The sequence below is a fragment of the Pelecanus crispus genome, chromosome 18, assembly GCF_030463565.1.
Source record: "Pelecanus crispus isolate bPelCri1 chromosome 18, bPelCri1.pri, whole genome shotgun sequence".
Taxonomy (NCBI): domain Eukaryota; kingdom Metazoa; phylum Chordata; class Aves; order Pelecaniformes; family Pelecanidae; genus Pelecanus; species Pelecanus crispus.
In genome coordinates, this window is record NC_134660.1 from 3,013,078 (window position 1) to 3,032,034 (window position 18,957).

The 18,957-nt window shown below is 62.0% G+C and overlaps 3 protein-coding genes across 3 annotated transcripts; 2 read left to right on the forward strand and 1 right to left on the reverse strand.

Moving 5' to 3' along the window:
- Window positions 1–348: 348 nt before the first annotated feature.
- Window positions 349–1,572, forward strand: LOC104035276 (eukaryotic translation initiation factor 1). Its single transcript, XM_075722778.1, has 4 exons — window positions 349–433; window positions 659–822; window positions 933–1,034; window positions 1,351–1,572. Exons 1-4 carry the CDS (start codon window positions 403–405, stop codon window positions 1,393–1,395), a joined length of 342 nt encoding a protein of 113 aa, XP_075578893.1. The 5' UTR covers window positions 349–402; the 3' UTR covers window positions 1,396–1,572.
- A 7,314-nt stretch (window positions 1,573–8,886) lies between these two features.
- Window positions 8,887–9,320, forward strand: LOC104029464 (gastrin/cholecystokinin-like peptide). The gene is made up of 2 exons (XM_009480811.2): window positions 8,887–9,091; window positions 9,196–9,320. The coding sequence occupies exons 1-2, from the start codon at window positions 8,893–8,895 to the stop codon at window positions 9,318–9,320; spliced, it is 324 nt and encodes a 107-aa protein (XP_009479086.1). The 5' UTR covers window positions 8,887–8,892.
- Window positions 9,321–10,273: 953 nt separating this feature from the next.
- HAP1 (huntingtin associated protein 1) lies at window positions 10,274–17,658 on the reverse strand. Its single transcript, XM_075722661.1, has 15 exons — window positions 17,562–17,658; window positions 15,531–15,607; window positions 15,293–15,409; window positions 15,080–15,180; window positions 14,349–14,457; window positions 14,133–14,211; window positions 13,869–13,999; window positions 13,715–13,789; window positions 13,418–13,555; window positions 13,260–13,327; window positions 12,996–13,163; window positions 12,445–12,758; window positions 12,129–12,347; window positions 11,544–11,646; window positions 10,274–10,673 (listed from the first exon to the last, which is right to left on the reverse strand). Exons 1-15 carry the CDS (start codon window positions 17,656–17,658, stop codon window positions 10,274–10,276), a joined length of 2,196 nt encoding a protein of 731 aa, XP_075578776.1.
- Between the last annotated feature and the right edge of the window lie 1,299 nt (window positions 17,659–18,957).

An 18,957-nucleotide genomic window follows, 5' to 3' on the forward strand; every position in this document is an offset into this window, starting at 1 on the left:
GGCAGCCCCGAGGGGGCCCCGGCGCCCGAGCACGGCCCGGCCCGGCCCAGGCCCCGCCAGGCGCCCGCCGCACTGCGCATGCGCCGCCGCGCGCGAGGCCGGGTCCCCCCCCGCCGGGGCCTCGACCGCGCATGCGCCGGCGCCTCTGGCGCCAGCCGGGGCGCGGCCGCGTTCGGCCGTGCGGCGTGACGCCCCCGCTCGGCGGCCAATCGCCGCCCTCGTTTCCCGTGCGTGCTGGCGTCACACGGAGGCGGTATATAAGCGGGCGGCGCCAGTCCCGCCCCCCTGACAGCGTCTCCAGCCGCCGCCGCGAGAGCATCCTCCGCCGAGAGCCGCTCGCGCCGCCGCCGCCCCGCCGCCTCCGCCGCCGCCGCCTCCGCCGAGGGAAGGGAAGCGTATCGTATGTCCGCTATCCAGAACCTCCAACCCTTCGGTGAGGCCCTTTGTGGGGCGGCGGGGCCGGGCCGGGCCGGGCCGGGGGAGCGGCCTGGCGGCCCCGCCCTGGGGCGGCCCCGCCCCGTGGCGCAGTTGCTATTCCCGGGGCCGGTTGCGTCAGCCGCGGGGGGGTGGGGGGGTGGGCGGGTCTTGTTCGTGACGGGCGGGCGGGCTGGCCAATGGGGAGCGCGGCGGGCCGGGGTCTGACGGGCGCTCTCCGCAGACCCCTTTGCTGATGCAAGTAAGGGTGATGACCTGCTCCCTGCCGGCACTGAGGACTACATCCATATAAGGATCCAGCAGCGGAACGGCAGGAAGACCCTCACCACAGTCCAGGGCATCGCGGATGATTACGATAAAAAGAAACTGGTGAAGGCCTTCAAAAAGGTGGGTGCTGCGGCGGGGCCCGGGGCTGCCCCTCGCCTGCGCGGGTGGCGGGGCCGCGGGTGGCGTCGGCCATCGGTATCCTCCTAAGGAGGCCTCGCTTTTTCTTGTAGAAATTTGCCTGCAATGGTACTGTAATTGAACACCCTGAATATGGAGAAGTGATTCAGTTGCAAGGTGACCAGCGCAAGAACATATGCCAGTTCCTCGTAGAGGTAGGGTGGCTTTGGTCTGCTGCGCGCGCTAGCTAAATTTTAAGCTAAACACAAGTATTGTAATAACCATGCAGGTTCTACCTTTGTTAGTATTGAAAGAGCAGGCTGACGGAGGAGGCTCTTTCTGTTCCTTTTGAAATTCTTGCTTGAGGCAGATGCTTTCCAGCGGGTTTTTGCAGCTGCAGTCTAATCTTCATTCCCTCCTTCAGGGGGGAGCAGAGATTCAACAGTTCTACAGCGCCTGGACGTGCGCACGGACGTGCGCAGAGGCCTGTCTGCCTCGGCGTGCTGTAAAGTGGCCTTTTCTTTCTTGCAGATTGGACTGGCTAAAGACGACCAGCTGAAAGTCCATGGGTTTTAAGTGCCTGTGGGTCACTGAAGCTTTATGCAAGAAGATTTCCTTGCCATGAAATTCCCATCTGTCCCTTGTCATAAGTTTAAAACCAGCCGGTTTGTGTAATGTAATGATCTTGGGTCCACTGTTCAGTCTGGACTAGTGTAATTCAGTGATGTAATAAACTGACAAGAGCCCATGCTATCTCGTCTTGCTGTCCCTCATTTAACAGAGGTAAATCGGGCGTTCGGCATGGTCCAGCCTGAAGCTAAAAGTAACCAGATGTTCCAAGTTAAGCCAAGGGACTCGGCCTGTCAGTCCAGAGACTGTCCGGATCGCTCCTCAGTCCAGCTGCTCTTCCATTCCGATGGACGGTAATTCTCGCGGTGCCTCCCGCAGTCCTACACGGAGCGAGGCACTGAGTGCGAGCCGTGCCATGGCACAGGGAGATAGCGCCTTCCCTCCAGGCAGTGTTGGCTCCTGGTGGCAGAGGGATTTGGGGAAGCTTGACTTTGAACAAGAGGAGTAACTGAAGAATGACTTCAAGGCTGGATGTCTGCAGTTCAGGCCTGGCAGGTGCCGGTACCCTACAAGCCCCAAGGTACCGGGCTAGCGTACTCGAAGGAACCGTTAACCTTGGGTTAAACTTCTGACAAGGGATCAATTTTGGACTAATGTAAGGAGTATCATTGTAGATAGAGCCGCAGAGCGTATGTGTCACTAGCAGCTGCTGCCTAATGCCCTGTGAAGTAATAGATTTTTGGTTTCATTCTTAATGTTTTATGTAATGTATTTAAAGTCTTATTTAAATAAAAACGGTTTTCAAAAGCATTTGCTTGGCGCATTCAGTTGCTTTCCTTACGCAGTGACGCTGGCTCAGTGCTTCGGGTACTGTCAGAGTGGGAGCTTGGTGGGAGCAGCGCTGGGGTGGGATGTGCAGCCCCCAGGAATTCTGTGGGGTCCTGGGGCGCGTTTTCCCCGTGTGACCCACTGCGGGAATGGCAAAAGGGGAAGACGGAGCACTCAGTGCTGCTCCTTCTGCTCCCTGACCTCGGGTTGAGGTAAAGAGCCCGCGAGGGAGTGGGTGTTGAGTCATTCCCTTCCTGGGCTGGAGTTCGTTAACCCTCGCACCAGATCTCATGCGTGCGGGGTTCCTGTCAGCCCGGCCGGGGCGGTCAGCACTTCTGCTTCTGGCAGCGACAAACTGCAGCGGGGAGGACGGGGGGGCCTGTGTCACCCTGCCGCAGGCTGGGCGGGGGCTGAGGGGCCTTTTCCTCCCTGAGCCCCCCAAGGAGTGAGAACAAAGTCACCTCGGGTGGAACGTGCCCTCTTAGGGCAGCTCCCGTTGTGGGGGCTGGCAGCTGCCGCCTGCGGAACAGCACCATGAAACGTGCTCAGATCCCTAAGAAAGCGCAGAAAGTCTGTGAGTTTCCCTCCTGGGTGCCCCTGGCCCCGTCCAGCCTGCGGCGGGTGATGCTGCAGCTGCAGACGTGAGCCTGCCCACTGCGAGGGCCGGGGTGCTTTGGGGAGGCTCGCTCGCACCCCATGCAGCAGCGGAAACGCAGGGAGCTGCCTGGGCAGCCGCTTGCGCTTCTGGCAGCTTTCTAAGAACAGAGCCTTGTTTGTTCGCTCGCCGCCTGCAAGGATCCTGACTTTCCACCCCTTTTCCGCACGCTGTGGTGGAGCGCTTGGTTCACTTCGCTGCCATTTACTCTCCTGGGAGACTTTGCGCTCGGAAACCAAATTGCCGCAATTATGCAAAGCACCTACGAGCGCGCTGGGGAGGCAGGTGACCTCGAGCCCTGCCTGCACCTTGGAGACCCGGTGCAGGCAGCGTTGAGGCTGGCACGCTGGGGTGCGTGTACGTGCCCGCAGCCCGACGCAGCGCAATCTCCGGTCTGCTTCTACTCTAAAAATTTAACTTCCCCTGCCTGCACAGGGGCCTTTCCGAGTGCATCGAGCCGGGCTTTCTCCCTGCTGGGGTTTGCCAGGCTGCTCGCAGCTGTTCAGACGCAAGAGGGAGGCACTGCCTTGGCCCGGCGTTCCCCTGCCAGCGCGGCCCAGGCTGGGCCAGGAGAGCCGGAGCCGGCTGGGCAGAGGCGAGGGATGCTGCGTGCTCGGGCTTTCCTAGGTGCGTCCCGTCGTGGTGCAGCCAGGGCTGGGAGAAGGGGCCAGCCTGAGCGCCCACGGGTCAAGCTGCCAACCTGCGTCAAGGGGCTGCTGAGCCCGTCGCGCTGGAGGAAATGGCTGCTGAGTCCCCGTCACCCTGACGGCTCATTTGGCCCAGATTGAGCCATTAAAAGCCAGAAATTGCAAAACAATTTGTTTGTTCCTTGTAAAAACACCGCCCTGTAGCGCGAGCAATCGATTGCTCGGCTGCTGCCTTCCTGCCCATTCAAAGCCCATTTGTTTTGGGGTTGTTTGAGGAGCACCGATATCGTTCTTTGCAAACGCAGCGAGCGCCGGGGGCACGGGCAGACGGCGACGTGCACCCGATCCGTGGCATGTCACTCACGCGTGTTTTATTGAAGGAGTGAGACAAATGTTCTCTACAAATACAACGAGATGAGGGTAAATACTGGCAAGAGGAACTATCGATGTTGAAAGAAAAGACGAGAGGCGGCAGAGAGGATTTACTGGGGGGGACGCTGGGGCAGGCCGTGCTCGGCATCGTGTGTCCCCAGCCAGAGCTCCGGGGTCCGTCACCGCGCACAGAGGCAGCGAGCAGTGCCCACCCCCACCGTGATGCCCCAAAGCTTTTTGGGGTGCGGGCAGAGATACAGAGCCGCAGAAAAGGCCCTGGCAAAGCGCCCAGCTCCCACTGCCACGCCGGTCCCAGGTTTATGCTCCACGGAGCCCAGGCAGCCGCAGGCACAGCACCCTGGGGACCCCCGTGATGGTGGCGGGGGGGGCCCTGGCGCCAGCGGGTTTGTAACCGGGGGCAAAGATGTCACCAGCCTGCGGCAGGGCGAGCGTGGCAGCGGCACCCGGAGCCGCACCGCGGGGCTGGGCATGGCAGGCAGCACGCGGCCGGTGCTCCCCGGCCAGGGCACCCCCAGCCACCCCGTGAGCCCCCCCAACCCAGCAGCCGGAGCTGCCCCTCGGCCCCCGTGCACAGGGGTCACCGCACGCGCGGTGACAGCAATGGCACATGCGTGTGCTGACAGGGACTATGGCCCCATGGATTGTCAATCACTAGCAACGTATGTGCCTATACACACACGTATGTCTTTATACCTATAGCTACATGTATGTATACACATGGCTATATATGTAGACACATATATGTGTATGTACACATATGTATATCAGCTATAGTAAGCTTATGTAGCCATCTCAATATGTATATCTGCATAAGTATACATATAGATATGTACATAGACACACATGTATGTTTAAGTGGATGGAGATATATATGTATCTAGATATACACATATACATGTAGCTACATATGTATTGTCACTCAGTACCAACATGTGTGCCTATACACACATGCACATATGCATGCCTTTATACCTATAGCTACATGTGTACATATACACACATAGATTTAGGTATGTAGAGGGGTGTGCATACACACACAGAGCTATATATAGACAAACATATATATGTATATACATATATATAGACATAGCATGTATAATAGACATAGTATAGCTTATGTAGCTGTCTCAATATGTATATGTATACATATATACATACAGATATAGGCACGCATATATGTGTGTGTACATCAATATGTACACAGACACACATATATGTGTACACACACACATACATACATGCCACTGGGGCAAATTGCCCCATATAGTCTCCATACATTATATACGCAGAGAGCCACAGGTGTGTACACACACACACACAGAGAAGGGCAAGGTGCCCCATATGTTCTGCATCCATATAAACATAGGTGCCTGCACGTGTGTCTATATCTGTAGCTCTAGAGCTGTAGCCATAGGTATGAATATATGTACGTGTTCAGATAGATGCACAAAATACACTGTATTATCTGTTACAATTATGTACATTATGTATATTACCTGCACTTTATATTGTATAGAATGTTATGTGTTATACTGTATACTTGCTGTTTATTATATAATACATGAAGAAGTAGCATATAATTTGTCTGCATGCATAGTCTATTACAAAAGATAATAATACATATATAATATAACATAGGAGAGAGAGAGTGTGTGTGCATGTACTATAGCACATTATACTCTCAGGTCCAAGTGCCCAGTGTGTGTATGTATACCTGCCTAGGCCAGTATGTATGTAGGGAGCCAGACAGACGTGTTTATAGCTACACATATATACTGCTGGGACCAACGCCCCATAGCTTCTCCTCCATCCATACAGACATAGAGGCACGTAGGCATATGCGTGCACACCCCCCCACAGCTCTCTCTATCAATGGCCACAGCTTTATTTTTATATACTTGTATATACATAGAATCATAAAATTGTTTAGGTTGGAAAAGACCTTTAAGATCATCCAGTCCAACCATTAACCTAAGACTACCAAGTCCACCACTAAACCAGTTAAGGGCAGAGTCATAATTTCCTGGCTTGGTGGCTGGCTCATTTATAATGAAAGTAAAAACTAGGAACCATTAAGGTTGGAAGGGACCTCTAAGATCATCAGTCCAACATCAACCCAACACCCCCATGCCCACTAAACCATGTCCCAAAGTGCCACCTCTACGCGGTTTTTTAACCCCTCCAGGGCTGGGGACTCCCCCACCTCTCTGGGCAGCCTGTTCCAACGCTTGACCGCTCTTTCCATGAAGAAATTTCTCCCAATATCCAACCTAAACCTCCCCTGACACAGCTTGAGCCCATTTCCTCTCGTCCTATCGCTTGTTCCTTGGGAGAAGAGACCGATCCCGCTCCCTGCCCCCTCCTGCCAGGAGCTGCAGAGCGATCAGGTCTCCCCTCAGCCTCCTCTTCTCCAGGCTGAACACCCCCAGCTCCCTCAGCCGCTCCCCACCAGCCCTGTGCTCCAGACCCTTCCCCAGCTTTGCTGCCCTCATAGTTTTATATACTTGTATATACGTATAGATACATGTATTTATAGCTAGTGATACCTGTGTGGTTTTTATGTAACAAGATACATGTGTCTCCAGTTACAGCTACAGCTAAATCTAGTCTGTATGAACCTAGCTATGTCATCATGTGTGCATTTGTACGTGCAGAGACCACACCAGCATGAGCATGCAGGTATAGCTGTATGTAATTACCTAACTATATAGTTAGCTTTCAGTATGTGTATGGCTTGTCTGTGTGTGGCATGTGACGACATAGATACATGGATGTACATTTTTTGTATGCATGCAGCTAATCCTGGCCAGTTGTCCCATATGTCCTCCATCCATACATACACACACACACTCTCTCTCTATATATATATGTATAGCTGTGCATGCACATCACTATATATAGCTATCAGCTATATCTATAGCTTTGTATCTGTAGCTATACCTCCCTTCATTTATAGCTAGATGTAGCTGTACATGATGCATGTATGTATAAGCTGTGTATGCATTGAATCATGCATCTAGTTAGAAAGTGAGCTATAAATTGCAGGTGTGCACACACAGAGTGCTGTGGCCAGTTGCTCCATACAGTCTCCTTGCAAATGAGCTTACCTACACATATACAGCTGATGTGCGCACTCTCGCTGTATGTGTACCTATAGCTATGTATAGTCACCTACCTATGCGTGAATGTCTGTGTAACAGAGACAAACTGGCCGCAGGGGGCCAAGTGCCACAGACACCCCCCCGCTAACTCTAGCTTTATAGCTCTGTCTAGATCTACACCGATACATACGTCTGCACCTATGTCTGTCCCTTTTAGCTAGTTATATACATTGCAGAAGGCACTGCCTGGCTCAGAGTGACGCAGTCAACAGCCGGGCCTGTTAAAGCCTTGGGCTGCAACCTGGGAACCTTCACCTCCACAGCGTGCTGCTCTCCTGCTTGGCCCCACGAAAGAAGGCCCAAAACCGGGGCAAACCAGGAAGAGCAGGTAGCCACAACCGTCAGCAGAAGTTGCGGCCATCACGATAAGAGGAGGAATATCCTGCCTGGAGACAAAGGATGCAAAAAAGTCCAAGGAGACCCCAGACCCAAATATTGCTATTGGACCGAAGCATCGCGTGAGGGGAGGAGAACTTAACTGGCAAGGGTATAATTATCCCGGGATTTCTTTGTTCAGGGTCCCTCTCCGGAGGCACCCAGCCCGAGCTGCCATTTTCGGCCGTACCACTCGATAAAGCCGCCTGGCGTGCGTCGTGTCCAAGACTCTGCTTCAGGGAAACCGAGGGTCGCGCCTGAGGGGAGAGAACGCGCCCGAGAGAGCAGGTGAGTGGGAAGGGGCACCCATCCGCTCAGCGGAGCTGCCCGCTGTGCAGGGCCTCTGGGCCGAGCAGTTGCAGTTTCGGGTGGTGTGTGCGCGATGCCCTGAACGGGGTGTGCCTTTAAAAAAAAAAAAAAAATGTAAACACACAGACACACTCCCCCCCCCCCCGTGTCTGTGTCTGTGCACACACGGGCGCCCGTGGGCCTGCCCCGGGGTGGGGCAGCGGCGGCAGCGCCTTTAAAAGCGGGGCCGAGCCGGGCTGGCCTGGACCGAGCTGCCCCGCAGAGCCCCGGAGCCAGCAGGTGAGTCCCGGCGGGGCTGGGGGGACCGGCCGGAGGGGACCTGGGGACCGACTGGGAGAGAGGGATGGAGAGGACTTGGGGACCAGCGGGGAGGGACGGAGGGGACTTGGGGACCGACTGGGAGAGAGGGATGGAGAGGACTTGGGGACCGACTGGGAGAGAGGGATGGAGAGGACTTGGGGACCAGCGGGGATGGACGGAGGGACTTGGGGACCGACTGGGAGAGAGGGATGAAGAGGACTTGGGGACCAGCAGGGAGGGATGGAGGGGACTTGGGGACCGACTGGGAGGGATGGAGGGGACTTGGGGGACCGACTGGGAGAGAGGGATGGAGAGGACTTGGGACCAGCGGGGAGGGATGGAGGGGACTTGGGGACCTGCTGGGGAGGGACAGAGGGGACTTGGGGACCGACTGGGAGAGAGGGATGGAGAGGACTTGGGGACCAGCTGGGAGGGACAGAGGGGACTTGGGGACCAGCCATGCCCTGGGGAAGAGCTCCCTGCTCGTCAGAGTTCATGGAGCATCTGGATGACGCCCTTAGGCATAGGGTTTAGTCTTGGGTAGCCCTGCGAGGAGCAGGGGAGTGGACTCAGTGATTCTTATGAGTCCCATCTATGATTTTTGGGGACCAGCTGGGAGAGAGGGATGGAGAAGACCTGGGGACCAGCCAGGAGGGATGGAGGGGACTTGGGGACTCTCTGGGAGGGACAGAGGGGACTTGGGAACTGGCCGTGCTCTGGGGAAAAGCACCCTGCTCCCCGTATGGGTCACCCCTCACCGCAGGCTTAGCGTGTGCCCCCAGTTCGGGGTCCACAGCCCCTCCGCTCCCCTTCCCCGCTCAGTCTCTCTGCAGCCATGAAGGCGAAGGTGTGCATCGGCCTCGTCCTCGCCATCGTGGCGACTGCCTGCCTGTGCCGGCCCGCGGTAGAGGCGCCGGGTGCTGCGGGGGACTCCCACCAGCTCCCCGCCAGCCTGGTCCGGCGGGACTGGCCCGAGTCCCTGTCCCAGGAGCAGAAGCACCTCATCTCCCGGTTCCTGCCCCACATCTTCACAGGTACCAGGAGGTGCAGGGTGGGCAGCGCTCGGGGGGCGGCCTGTAAGGCACAGCCGGGCCCCCAGCCCGGGGTAGCTCTAACCTGCTGCCCTTGCCCCCGGCAGACCTGAGCGAGCGCAAGGGCTACGTGCACGGGGACGAGGGGATGGAGGCCCTGCACGACCACTACTACCCCGACTGGATGGACTTTGGCCGCCGCAGCGCTGAGGACTTGGCTGATGCTGCGTAGCCACTGCGCTGGCCATGCTGTGCAGAGCATCAGCTCGCTCGGTGCACGTCTCTGCCTGCAATAAAGCTTTCGCACTACAGCTGCTGCTGCTCATGTCTTTGCTGGGAAGAGCTGGGGTGGAGGAGGGCTGGTTGGTGGGATTTGTCCCCAGCCTCCCCAGGAAGCGCAGGGCAGAGACCTGACGGCGCGCAGCGGCAGACACAGCACACATGAGCTGCTTCGTGACTCCACATTTATTTGACAGGGGACAGGGCACAGCCTGGGGCAAGGGACGCAGCTGGCGGGAGCAAGAGCTACGCCCCGAGAAACACCCGCTGCAGGCGTCCCCTGAGCCGGGGGTGCTGCTGCTACTGCTATTCTGTGGCCAGGAAATTTAAAACCACCATTCTCTTCAAAAGTCAGCCCAGGTGCTGGCCAGGGGCCCAGCCCACGGCAGGAGGTCTCATCCCGGCACATGTGGGTCCCCCCTGGGACCACCCGAGCCCAGCCTGAGCATTGCCCCTCGCTGCAGCAGCCCAGACAGCCCCGAAGGGCCGAGCTGCCCCTTGCTCCTCAGACAGGCTCAGCAGAAGCAGGAATGGTTCTTATTGCCAGCAACCGGCTCCTGGAAGGGTCCGTACCCCCCCAGCGAGGGCCAGAGTCAGCCCACACCCCCTGCCCAGAGCTGGCTGCTCCCCGAGCCCTGAGCATCGCCCCATGCAGCTCCCTGCACACCAGACCCCCGCCGCAGCATAACGTGGGGTCAGGGGACCATCGCGCCGGGGCTACGTGGCACCGCAGGGTTGTGTCCCAGCAGCCAGGGCAAAGCTCCCGCGAGCCGGTGCCGAGAGCGCTGCCGGGCCATCACCAGGAGCTGAGGCTGAAAGCCTGTCCCATCTCCATTTCCCCATGGACGGACGATGAAGAGGATGGAGGACGTGTCTTGTCCTGAGCTCGCGGGCTCTGCAGTGCCGTCAAGTCAGCGCGCCCCGGGCTGCCCTGCGCTCTCCCCGGGCATAGGACATCTCCCCTCTGGCCACCACCTTGTCCAGCCCCAGGCGCTGCAGCTTCTCCACCAGGTTCAAGCTGAAGATGCTGCTCCTAGGTGAGGGTCCATCCTGCCCCCCGCCCATGGGCAAGGGCTGGGTGTCAACATGCTGGGGGTCCTGGGAGAGCAGCGGGGGGGCCCACCTTGACCCGGTCCCTGGCACCGAGGCAGAGATGCCCCGCACCAGCAAGAGCTCGACAAGTCCCACGTGGGTGCTCGGGGGTCCGGGGCCAGGCGCCAGCACAGGGGACGACGGCTCCAGCGAGGGGCTGCCAAGGCTCAGCCCCTCAAGGGGCCCACAAGAAGGCATGACGGCGTTATACAGACTGGAGGGGAAGAGAGAGCAGAGTTGGGGATCAGCAAAGGACCCTGTCCCGGGGGATGCTGCTGCAGGGGCCAGGGGGTCCCCCGGGCACAGCAAGGGCCGCCTTTCCTCCATCCTACATGCTCATTCATGAGCCTCAGGCTGTGGGAGACCCCCATGAATGCAGCACTGCCCAAGCACCCCAAAGGTCATGGCACTACACAGCCATGCCCCCCACAGCTCCCAGGCAGCCAGGAGGGGATGGGACACGGTCGCTACTCCACGAGCATTTTCCAAACATGCAGGGTTTTGTCTAACGGCGCCGAGTGAACTCCAGCTCACACCAAGCCCCAAGGAGCCTTGGAGGGGCTCATTAGCGCTAAGCGACAGCGCTCATTACTTAAGGGGCGGGCAGGTTGCGGCCCCAGCCCAGCGCCCGCCTCCTCCAGCCCAGCCTGGGCAAAGGTCCTGGTTTATGCAGAAGTCCAGGGAGGAGGAAATCCATGTCCGCTCCCAGCGAAGGTGACTGCCCCTTGGCACCGGGAGCAAACGCTGCTCTTGCCCCCAGGGAGCGGCTCCCCAGGGTGAGCCCAGCCTCATCCACCCTGAGGAAAGCTGCTCTTCCCAGCAAGGTGCTGCAGCACAGAGGCCGGAGGGGGGGCTGCTCACAGCCCGCGGGCGGGGGACACACAGCCCTGGGCAGGCAGCCGCTCAAGCAGCCAGATTCAGGGACATTTCAAGTGCCAGACATCACTCAGCATCAAGGGGCTGCAGGCGGCCCCCATCCCGCTGCTTCAAGCTGCACGGAGCCAGGCATGGGGTGAGGAGAGGCTTAGGGGGGGCAGAGGGGCTGGGGTGGCAGTGCAGGCGGTGGGGGGGCCACGCGCCTTACCTGGGTGTCACCGTGGTGATCTCAGTGGTGGGGTGGAGGATGTGGCAGGTGGTGATGGTGAAGGTAGACAGGGTCTGGGGGAGGTTGTTAACAGAGAGGAACACTGGAAGGGACAGGAGACACCAGGTTAATGGGGAGGGGGGCACAACACAGGCAGAGGCAGGGAGCAGGGCTCCGGGCAGAGGGGAGAGCCAAAGCTGGGCTGTGAGCTGCCACCGCCAGCAGAAAGGTGCATGCATGGGGCACAGCTCCAGCAGCATTGGGGTCCAGCGCTTGCTCAGAGGAGGGGGCTGCGAGCACAAGTGGGAACAGGAGCCGACGTTTCTCCCTGACCTGTCTCTTCCACACGCCCAGGCTGCAGCGGCTGCATGCCGGCGTGACGGCAAGGGCTCGCCCCGGCAGGGTGGCTGCACAACAGCCCTCGTGCAGCTGCAGACGGAGCATCCCCATGGGGACGGACGGGTGGCAGGGACAGACCACCAGCGCAAGAGGGGAGAGCACGGGGCAGGGCGAGGGGCAGCCTGGGCAGGAGGACAGGGATGTCCCGGGGGCCGCGTCCCCTCTGCCCCCTCGCCCCGCGCTCACCCCTGGGGCGCTCCTTGGCTTTGGCGGGTGTTGATGTAGGGAGCAGCTGGAAGGAGCTGGCATCCACATCGTCCTCCTCCAGGTCATTGAGGTTGTAGACCTCCTCCAGGTCGATGTCCAGCTGCCTGAAGTCTTTGGTGAGCACCCCGGGACGGGGCACCAGGATCCCGCCCAGGTTGGGCCGTGCCAGCTGCTGCCAGTGTTGGAGCGTCACAGAGCCTGGGAGGGGGACACAGCCAGGGGGGCTCAGCTGGTGACACGGGACCCTCCCGGCACCTCCAGCGCTGCACACTGGGAAGCCACCTCCACCCCTCACCTTCCAGGGGCTTCACAATCTGCAGCTTGTCGGGCAGGTAGGTGAGGGAGCCGAGGGAGAAGCCAGAGCCGGCAGTGAACTCCGAGCCCCCTGAGTAGTTGGTCCCGGTGGAGATGATGCTCTCGTTGGGGGTGAGGAAGCCACTGGAGCTCTCCCCATCCCTCAGCCGCCACAGCTTGTGCTCCCGCTCCGCCTCGAAGAAGGAGCGCTCCTCCGAGGCATGGCTCTGCTGCCGTGCCGACAGCCGCTGCACCGCCGCCTCCAGGTCCTGCCGGCCCGGGGCTGCCCGGGGCTCCTCTCCAGCCCCCTCGCCCCTGCCAGCAGGCACAGCGTTAGGGTGCTCAGGGCCATGGTCCCACACTGCACCCCCCCACGCCGTGCTAGACCCCAGCCAGCAGCGGGCTCCGGCTGCGCCTACCCTTCCCCTGCCCCAGGCTTGCGGCATCGATCGATGCTCCGGCGTGATGGACACCTCGCCAACCTCGCCCCAGCTCCTCCGCAGGGGCAGTGGCTCTGTCCCACCCAGCCCAAGCCCCCGCTGCGGCACTCACTGGGTGCCCTCCAAGCCGGAGCAGCTGGTGCAGGGGGTGCTGGCCCCCCCGGAGGGGGTGGCTGACAACTGCTTGGAGCCCGGCACGTTGTGGGGAGACTCAGAGCGAGACTTGGCTTTGGCCGCCTGCTTCACCGCTTTCACCGTCTCAAAGACGCGCAGATAGCTCCTGCGGGCAGAAAGCGGGCAGGGATGGACCCTCAGGCCAGCCCCCAGGGAGCCCCCTGCTCCTGGCCCAGCACCAGCCACTGATGCCAGCACTCACTTGTAGTCCAAGGAGGAGCTGTCTGTCCCCTTCCTCATCGTCCCCTTGATCTCAGCTGCCAGCGAGTCCTGGAGACACGGAGGACCCAGTGTCAGTAGAGGGGAGAGCAGAGCCCCCGCCCCTCCTGCCGCCCAGCCCTGCCCGCGCCCCCCGCTCACCACGGGCAGGAGGCTGGGCGCGCCGTAGCGGCTGACGGTGCTGTTGGGCAGGCTGCGGCTGCGCAGGCTCTTGACCTCCTCCTGGGCTTCCTGCAGCATCCCGCCGCACTCGGCGTACTTCTCCTGCAGGTCCCGCAGCTGCGGGCATGGGCACGGCTCAGGCACGGCCCCAGTGGCAGCAGGGTGGGACACCCCGGGACCCCATCCCTGCCACAGGCCTGGCCGCTAATGCCGAGGCAGCAGGGTGGGACACCCCACCGGCCAGGGGACCCACGGGCGGGCCCTCCCCGGGCTCACCTCTGTCCGGAGCTGCTGCTGCACCTCCTTCGCCACGGCCAGGTGCTGCTGGAGCTCCTCCACCTCCGAGCCGTACTGCGGGTAGGAGCGGGCAGTCAGGGAGCTGTGCCCCACACCCCCCCCAGCACCCCCCGGCCCGGGCAGGGCTGCTCACCGTGCGGCACTTCTGCTGCAGGTCCACGACCTGCGCCAGGAGCTGGCTGATCTCCTCCTGCTGCCGTGCCGTGTCCTCCGCCTTGCGGGCCAGCTCTTCCGAGAGGTAAACGACCTGCCGGCTTGCTTCGGCTGGGGAGGGCCCAGGGTCCGTCACTGCCAGGGTACGGCCCCCCAGCCCATGCAGCGATGCTGGGCAGTGCCTGCAGCCCCCCAACCCAAGCCCGGAGAGGAGCTGCCCCCCCGTGAGCCCAGCCCCACGTACAGAACTGCTCCACGCAGTCGATCATCAGCTGCTGCTCCTGGTCCTCATACTGACAGGTCTCCGTTGCGATGTTGGTGGCCTGGGGGAGAGGGTCGGAGGGGCTGAGTGCAACGGGCAGGACCTGCAGCCTTCCCGGGGGCCGGCTCGGGTCCCCCGGCAGCGAGCGGGGCAGAGGCAGGCTCAGAGAGCAGCGTCCCGCCAGCCGGCTCTGCTCACCTCCATGCGAAGCTTCTGGTTCTCCTCCTCCAGGCACTTGAGTTTCTGCTGCAAGGTGTCGTACTGGAAGTACTGCTGCAGGGACAACGAGGACTCTTGCCGGCGCAGCCTGGGGATGGCAGGGAGGGTGCTGAGCACCCGCAGTGTGGGCAGGATGGGGCTGCCCGCCCAGCCCCCTGCCCACTCCCCCCAGATCCCAGGCAGTCGTCTACAGCGACCCAGCTCCGTAGGGCTGGACCCTTGGAAGCCGTGTGAGGGAATCATAGAATCGTTTAGGTTGGAAAAGACCTTTAAGATCATCCAGTCCAACCATTAACCTACACTACCAAGTCTACTCTAAGCCAATCAAGGGTAGACTAGACTAAACCATGTCCCGAAGTGCCACATCCGCCCATTTTTTGAACACTTCCAGGGATGGGGACTCCACCACCTCTCTGGGCAGCCTGTTCCAATGCTTGACCACCCTTCCTGTAAAGAAATTTTTCCTAATTTCCAACCTAAACCTCCCCTGGCGCAGCTTGAGCCCATTCCCTCTCGTCCTATCACTAACTACTTGGGAGAAGAGACCAACACCCACCTCACTACAACCTCCTTTCAGGGAGTTGTAGAGAGCGATAAGGAAGGGAGCACCAGCCCCAGCGCTACCCCAGAGAGGGCGATGGCTGCAGCCCAACGCCTCTGCCCAGCCTCCCAGGAGCAGTCCTGCCCCAGGACAGGGACCCCCAACTCACGGCGTGGAGGTGGCAGAGGTGGGCTCGCTCTCCTCCGTCGTGGTGGTGTAGAAGTGGAGCAGGTCTTCCCGCATGGAGACCTCATGGCGCAGCTGCGCAATCTGGGAGCAGAAGGGGCATCGGGGCACGGCCGAGGGGACCACGGCCGCTGACTGCCCCCAGGCTGGACACGCGGGGGGCCGAGGCCAGGACCCTGCACCCAGGGGCTGTTACCTCCTCTTTGGCCAACTCCAGCTGCTCCTCCAGGAGCTCGTTGCGCTCTGTCAGGCTCCGGTTCTGCTTCAGCAGGGACTGCCCAATGCGTGCTGCCAGCTCCAGGTCTCGCTCCTTCTGCAAGGGGCAGGTCCGCATCAGCCGGGGCCCGTCCCCTGCTCTGCCCGCTCTTCCCCAGCATCCCTGGGGTCCCACGGGGACCAGCCCAAGCCCGTGTGCAGGGCAGGCACCAGCGTACCTCATCCAGCAGGTTGGTGACGGCATCGATGTCATGGTAGGTCTTCGTGATCCTGACCACCCGCTCAGCGCACAGGACTTGGGGGAGAAGGGCAGAGGGTGAACCCCCGCGCTGTGGGAGCACCAGCCCGGGTGCTCAGCACCGTCCCCTGCCCCAGCTTCCCATCGGCATTCGCTGCCCTCGGGGATGCACGGCAGAGGGAATGGGAGGTGGCTGCTGCAGGCGGCACAAAGCTGCTCCAGTCTGGTCACCAAAAAGGACCTTTTCTCTGCTTGGCAGCACCAGGCCATGGTGCAGGGCAGCAGCAGGCAGGGACGCTCACAGCCATGACAGCACCACGGGAAATGGGGCGCTCCCGCCTCACCCCCCAAACCTGCCCGCATCTTGGGGCAGCAGGGAAGACGCTGAGCTCCCCTCGCCGCACCCACCACCCCAGCCCGGCCATGGTGCCAGCCCCGCCGCAGGATGCACAGATGGGAAGGAGGACTGGGGAAAGGCGGGCAGCAGAGACAGGATCGGAGGTGACATCTCCAGCAAAAAGCAGGCTGGAGCTCCAGTATAAATAGAGGTGGGTGGCACCATGCAGAGCCAGGCTTGCAGGCAGCGTCCCCTCCAATCTGTCCACAGCCCCCTCCCCTAGATCTCCCCCCAGGAAGCCAGCCTTGCCCTAGTTTCTCCCCGAAGATGCTGGCTGAGGCAAAGCCAAGCCCATCCTCTCAGGATGCTGCACCCCGCACCCACCCCGCCGCCCCTCCAGCTGCAGCGAGCCACGCTCTGAGCAACAGGGGCAAAGGCAGCTGCAGGCAGGTTGCCTCAGTAACAGGCAGCTGCCTGCCACGCCAACGCCATGCAGCACTAACCGCATCGGGCTGGGCCCCAGCTAAAGCCCTGCCTCCTCTGCGCCGCTATCTGGGTCTCTGGCAGGGAGAGGTGGCGCGAGGACAGGGACGTCCGTCCCCCGGGCACCGATCCTGCCAACTGCACCCGCAGAAGCTGCCAGACAGCGCCGGGCACGCACCCAGATGGCAGCGCTGGAGCTGTGCGGTGGGAGGGAGCCGGCAGCGAGCACGAAGCCCCGGGCCCTGCCCGCACCACGCAGCCGCTCCTCACGCTCCCTTCTGATGTTCGAGTGCCCCGAGGGCGCGTGCCTCAGTTTCCCCTGGCAGAGCAGCGCTGGCTGCACTCGGGGCCTCAGCCTGTGCCCCCAGCCATGGCCGCGCTCCCCAGCCAAAGTGGGTTAACGGGAGAGGCTCAGCCACGCAAATCCCATTACGCCGCCCCAGCTGGGGTTGTGTAATGGTGCACGCGTTGTCATGGCAATGCCCCCAAACTGCCACCCCCCATCCCGTCCCCACCGCCCCGGGTGCTGACCCCACACCCCAGTGGGCCACGTCCCGCAGCGGGCACGTCCGCAGGGAGAGGGGCCAGCCCCAGCCTCGTGCCCCCTCCCCGCGCCCCAGCAGGGCCTGCTCCCCGCAGGGGTCCCCAACTGCACCTCATCCGGCCACCGAGCCCTTAATTGGAAATAATTAGAGCATGAGCATCGTTACAGTTTGAGCGAGCGGCAGGCCCTGCGAGACGCTGGGGGTTGCAGTGCTGGCAAACACGTACACAGCCACCCCATCCGTGGGCCCGATCCGGCGCGATGCGGGGAGCAGTGCGATGCGGGGACCCCCAACCCGATGGGCGCATGCAGACCTGGCCGGGGCCCCTCACCCCCTCCCTCCGCCTGCTCCGTGCCACCACCGGGGTGGGCACACCCCAGGGTGCCAGGGTGACCCAGGGGACCCCCAAGGGACCGGGACGGAGCATTGCGAGTGGGGGGCCGGGGCTGCCCACCCCGCAGCGGGGAGGGGGAAACACACGGGTGGGAATGGGGACAGCACCCACCCGGGGGGAGAGACCCCGGCCCCCGCCGGAGCAGCCCCAGCCCCACTCCGCGCACCCCGGCCCCGCCGCAGCCGCGCTCCCCGGGGCAGGACCGGACCCGGGAGGACCGGACCCGGGAGGACCGGACCGGGCCGCCCTCACCTTCCTCCAGCTCCCGGGCGATGGGGTCGGCGCCGCCGCCCCGCTCCGCGTTCCCGTTCAGCTCGTCGTAGGCGGCGGGGCTGCTCCAGATCTCCATCGAGCCGAGCCGAGCCGAGCCCACCGCAGCCCGCCGTGCCCAGCCGGTGGCTCCCGCCCCTATTTATAGGGTCGCCCCGGCTGCCCGCACCTGCCCGGGCGCGTCCCACCGGGGCCGGGGCCGGGGCCGGGGGCGGTGCCGGGCGGGAGCGGGGCGGGGGCGGCGGCGGGGCCGGGGGGGCCGGGGGCTGCCCGCTCCCCTCGCTCCCCCCGCGGCGTGGCTCGGCTGGCTGCGGCCGCACGCTCCCCCATCGCCCCTTGGGGACACGGTCCCCGTCAGGGCATCCTGCAGGCACGCTCCCCGCCAGGCACCCCAGGAGCAGGCTCCCCGTCGGGGCACCCTGGGGAGGCTTGAGGACAATCCTGCTCAGCCCTGGGGTGCTGGTGCAGCGGGGCTCTGCGTCCCGCTTCCCGGCCCCCAGCCCGTGGACACAGCGGGGGGTCCGGGCACATGGGTCCCCATGGATGGTGGTGGGTGCTGACTGCTGGGAGGGGACCCTGAGGGGTCACTGGTCCCCGAGCAGCAGTTTTGCAGGGCTGACCCAATGGGTCATGCACAGACAGTGGCTTCTGCCCCTCAGGCGGGTCAAGGAGAGGTTTCGGGTCCTTCATCGCAAAGCCAGGCTGTGTGCAGGGCTGGGGTCCCCGTGATGGTCGGGTTACCCCACGGTACAGCCTTTGCCAAAGCTCTCTGCCCTTTGCCTGGCCAGCCTTGCCCTTCTACCCCAGGGTCCCCCTACCATCACCGACACAGCTCACCGCAAATCCTGCACGCTCAGGTGCCCGCTGCGGTGCTGGGACCTGCCGGGTCCCTGAGCTGGAAAGGGCTGTTCCGTCCCGCTCCGACCTGCCCCGCTCAGCACCCCCCTACTCAGCGTGGGCCAACACGAGCCTGGCCCCCCCGTGCCCCGTCCAGGCGGCCCCGTGCTCCCCAGCTGGCACCCCCAGCTCCCCCACAGCCACGCTTGTGCAGAAGCAGCGCCGAAGCAGGAGCGCTGAATAAATCACGTTGTGCTGAATTATGGAGGAGCTGGCTGGCACGTAGCACAAGCCTCATGGGCGGGAGGGCAGCGGAGCCACGCCGAGGACCCCAGGCCACAGCACCATGGCGCGCTGAGCGTGATGCCGGTAATGCCAACATACGCGCTGCCTGTCCCCATCGCCTGCCCCAGTGCCACTCCTTGTTTGTACCAAGCTAATCGATGACTCGATGAGGCTGGGGCTGGAGCTGCCCCTCATCATCACACGATGCCTTTATTTGCCTGCTGGACTCCCACCCGCTGGGATCTTGACCACAAAC